Source organism: Garra rufa, chromosome 3 (genome assembly GCF_049309525.1).
Source record: "Garra rufa chromosome 3, GarRuf1.0, whole genome shotgun sequence".
Classification (NCBI taxonomy): Eukaryota; Metazoa; Chordata; class Actinopteri; order Cypriniformes; family Cyprinidae; genus Garra; species Garra rufa.
The window spans coordinates 65,614,874-65,617,614 of record NC_133363.1 but is presented as its reverse complement, the minus strand read 5'-3'; the positions used below and the strand labels follow the sequence as shown (position 1 = coordinate 65,617,614).

Sequence of the window (2,741 nt, the reverse complement as noted above, 5' to 3'; positions counted from 1 at the left end):
AAATATTTTTACTTGTTTATTTTCAGTTAATACTTTCAGTGCCAGTTTGTTTTAGTATCATTAATATACCATTGTAGTTTTTATTAATATTTGGAATTTTCTGGTTTTCATTTTAATTTCTTTGTAATTTTATTATGTGCTTTTGACATTTTTCAGTAACACTTTATAATAAGATTTCATTTGTTTACAGGAAATAACTATATTACCGGTAGTTAAATTGAACAGTATTTGTATGGCATTTTTTAAATCTTTGTTAATATTAAGTTAAAAAATTACTAAATAAATAAAAAATGTGAAGTTGTATCTGTTAACAGTTAAAGTTAAAAGTAGTTAATGTACTGTGACTTAACATGAACATTTTTATGAATTTACCAAAGATTAATAAATGCTGTAAAAATATACTGTTCATTGTTAGTTTATGTTAGTTAATACATTAACTGATGTTACCGAATGAACCTTATTGTAAAGTGTTACCCATGTTTCTCAATATTACTATTTAGGATGTATTTATTTTTATTTTAGTTTTAGTTCACTTCTGTTTTTTATTAATTTTCATTTAGTAGTCTTAGTACCTTTGTTATTGGTTTTTAATCTTTTATATTTTCTCTTATTTTAGTTAACTTTTAGTTAATTAATAGTTTTAATTTCCGTTTCCGTTAATTAATAGTTTTAATTTCCGTTTTTCTGCAGTACTTCAAACTTATTTTTTTCATCCAATATTTTGTTTCAGTTTATTTTCAGTGAACAAGGTAATGAGAATAAGTCATTGTGTTGGTTTGGCTCATCTGAATAATACAGTAACACACAAACTGATCTGTGTCCTGTAGTTCACCCAGAGCGCTCTGGACTGCATGGGGTCAGAGGTCGGCCGTCTGCGGGCCTTCCTGCAGGCTGGACAGGAAGGAGCGGAACTCTGTGTGCTCCTGAAGGACCTGGACACTTCCTGTGGAGACATTCGCCAGTTCTGCAAGAAGATCCGCAGGAGGATGCCGGGAACGGACGCACCGGGGATTCCTGCCGCGCTCACCTTCCCTCCTCAGGTGCACACATCTGACAGAAAACACACACTATTGGTCAAAATACAGTCAAACCAGTCATAAGTAGCACAGGTGTGTTTGTAGATGTAGCCAAACATACATTGCTTGGTCAAAATTGTCGTTTTCTTTTTTTTTATGTCACAAATTATTAGGATATTCAATAAAGATCATGTTACATGAAGATATCTTATATATTTCCTACCGTAAATAAATCAAAACTTAATTTTTGATCAGTATTATACATTGCTAAGAACTTGAGTTGGACAACTTTAAAGGCGATTTTCTCAATATTTAGATTTTTTGCGCCCTCAGATTACAGATTTTCAAATAGTTATATCTCAGCTAACAATCATTTCTACAATTTCTAAAACTTTCCAAGTAACTATTAAAGTATTGCATTACTAATTAGTACTTCTTAACAAGAAAATATCTGAGTTACTTTTTCAAATAAGTAACGCCAGTTACTTTTCCCCTCATTTATGGATTAAAAGCTCTCCTGTCTCCATGTTGAGAGAAATTGTGAGTAAGATGTTGCTTTAGTTCTAGAATAAATGTGAACATGCATTAATTCATCTCACTCACTAAAAAACAGATACAGTGTTCTTCAAAAATGAATAAAAACACTGATATTCAACACAAACCTGCAATAATTAAATATATTCAATAATACAAATATCCTTTATGTATTTAATCCCATTTGTGACCCTGGACCACAAAACCAGTCTTAAGTCGCTGGGGTATATTTGTAGCAATAGCCAAAAATACAAATTTTTCTTTTATACCAAAAATCATTAGGAAATTAAGTAAAGATCATGTTCCATGAAGATTTTTTTTGTAAAATTCCACCTGTAAACATATCAAAATGTAATTTTTGATTTGTAATATGCATTGTTAAGAACCTAATTTGGACAACTTTAAAGGTGATTTTCTCAGTATTTTTGATTTTTTTGCATCCTCAGATTTCTGATTTCAAATAAATGTATCTCGGCCAAATATTGTCCTATCCTAACAAACCATACATCAATAGAAAGCTTATTTATTGAGCTTTCATATGATGTATAAATCTCAGTTTTGTCAAATTTAACCTTATGACTGGTTTGGTGGTCCAGGGTCACATTTTATTAACTGATGTCTTTGCTGCCGACCTTCGATGATTCAATTAATCCATACTAATAAGCAGAAATGACTCAAGATAATCTAACGTTTGTTTTCTGTTTTTATTGCTGAAAAGTTGACATTTGTTCTTCTGCGGTCTACTGTACAGACCTCAATTTACTTTTCTGTAAACCTGAGGCTTTTGGTGTGAAAAGGCTTTTACATTTGACAGAAATATAACTTTTTATATTAAAAACAAACAAGCAAACCCTGCCCAGATTTAAAAAGTAGCGCAAAGTAACGTAACGCTTTACTGTCCATAAAAGGTAACTAAGTAACGTAATTAGATACTTTTTTAGGGAGTAACTCAATATTGTAACGCACTACTTTTAAAAGTAACTTTCCCCAACACTGGTCTTGACAAACTTTTTTATCTAGTTAGAATGATTAATATGTATTGTATTTATAAGAATGTGTTAACACTGTGTTCAGGTGGGTGAGACGCTGGCGGACTGCAGGAAGCAGCTGACGCGTGTGGTGGCGGTTCTACAGGAAGTAGCGGCGGCAGGAGCTCAGATGATCGCGCCGCTGGCCGAGCCGGAGGGACTG

The 2,741-nt window shown here is 32.4% G+C and overlaps 1 protein-coding gene across 2 annotated transcripts in view; it reads left to right on the top strand.

The window, feature by feature from the left end:
- Positions 1 to 2,741, top strand: part of dctn1a (dynactin 1a) — a 47,803-nt gene that overhangs the window by 33,518 nt on the left and 11,544 nt on the right. For both annotated transcript variants that reach the window (XM_073836518.1, XM_073836517.1), the window contains 2 exons: positions 829 to 1,040; positions 2,625 to 2,741. The exon at positions 2,625 to 2,741 is cut by the window's right edge and continues 45 nt beyond it. In XM_073836518.1, the coding sequence (XP_073692619.1) occupies positions 829 to 1,040; positions 2,625 to 2,741 (329 nt within the window). The remainder of the gene's footprint in view (positions 1 to 828; positions 1,041 to 2,624) is intronic.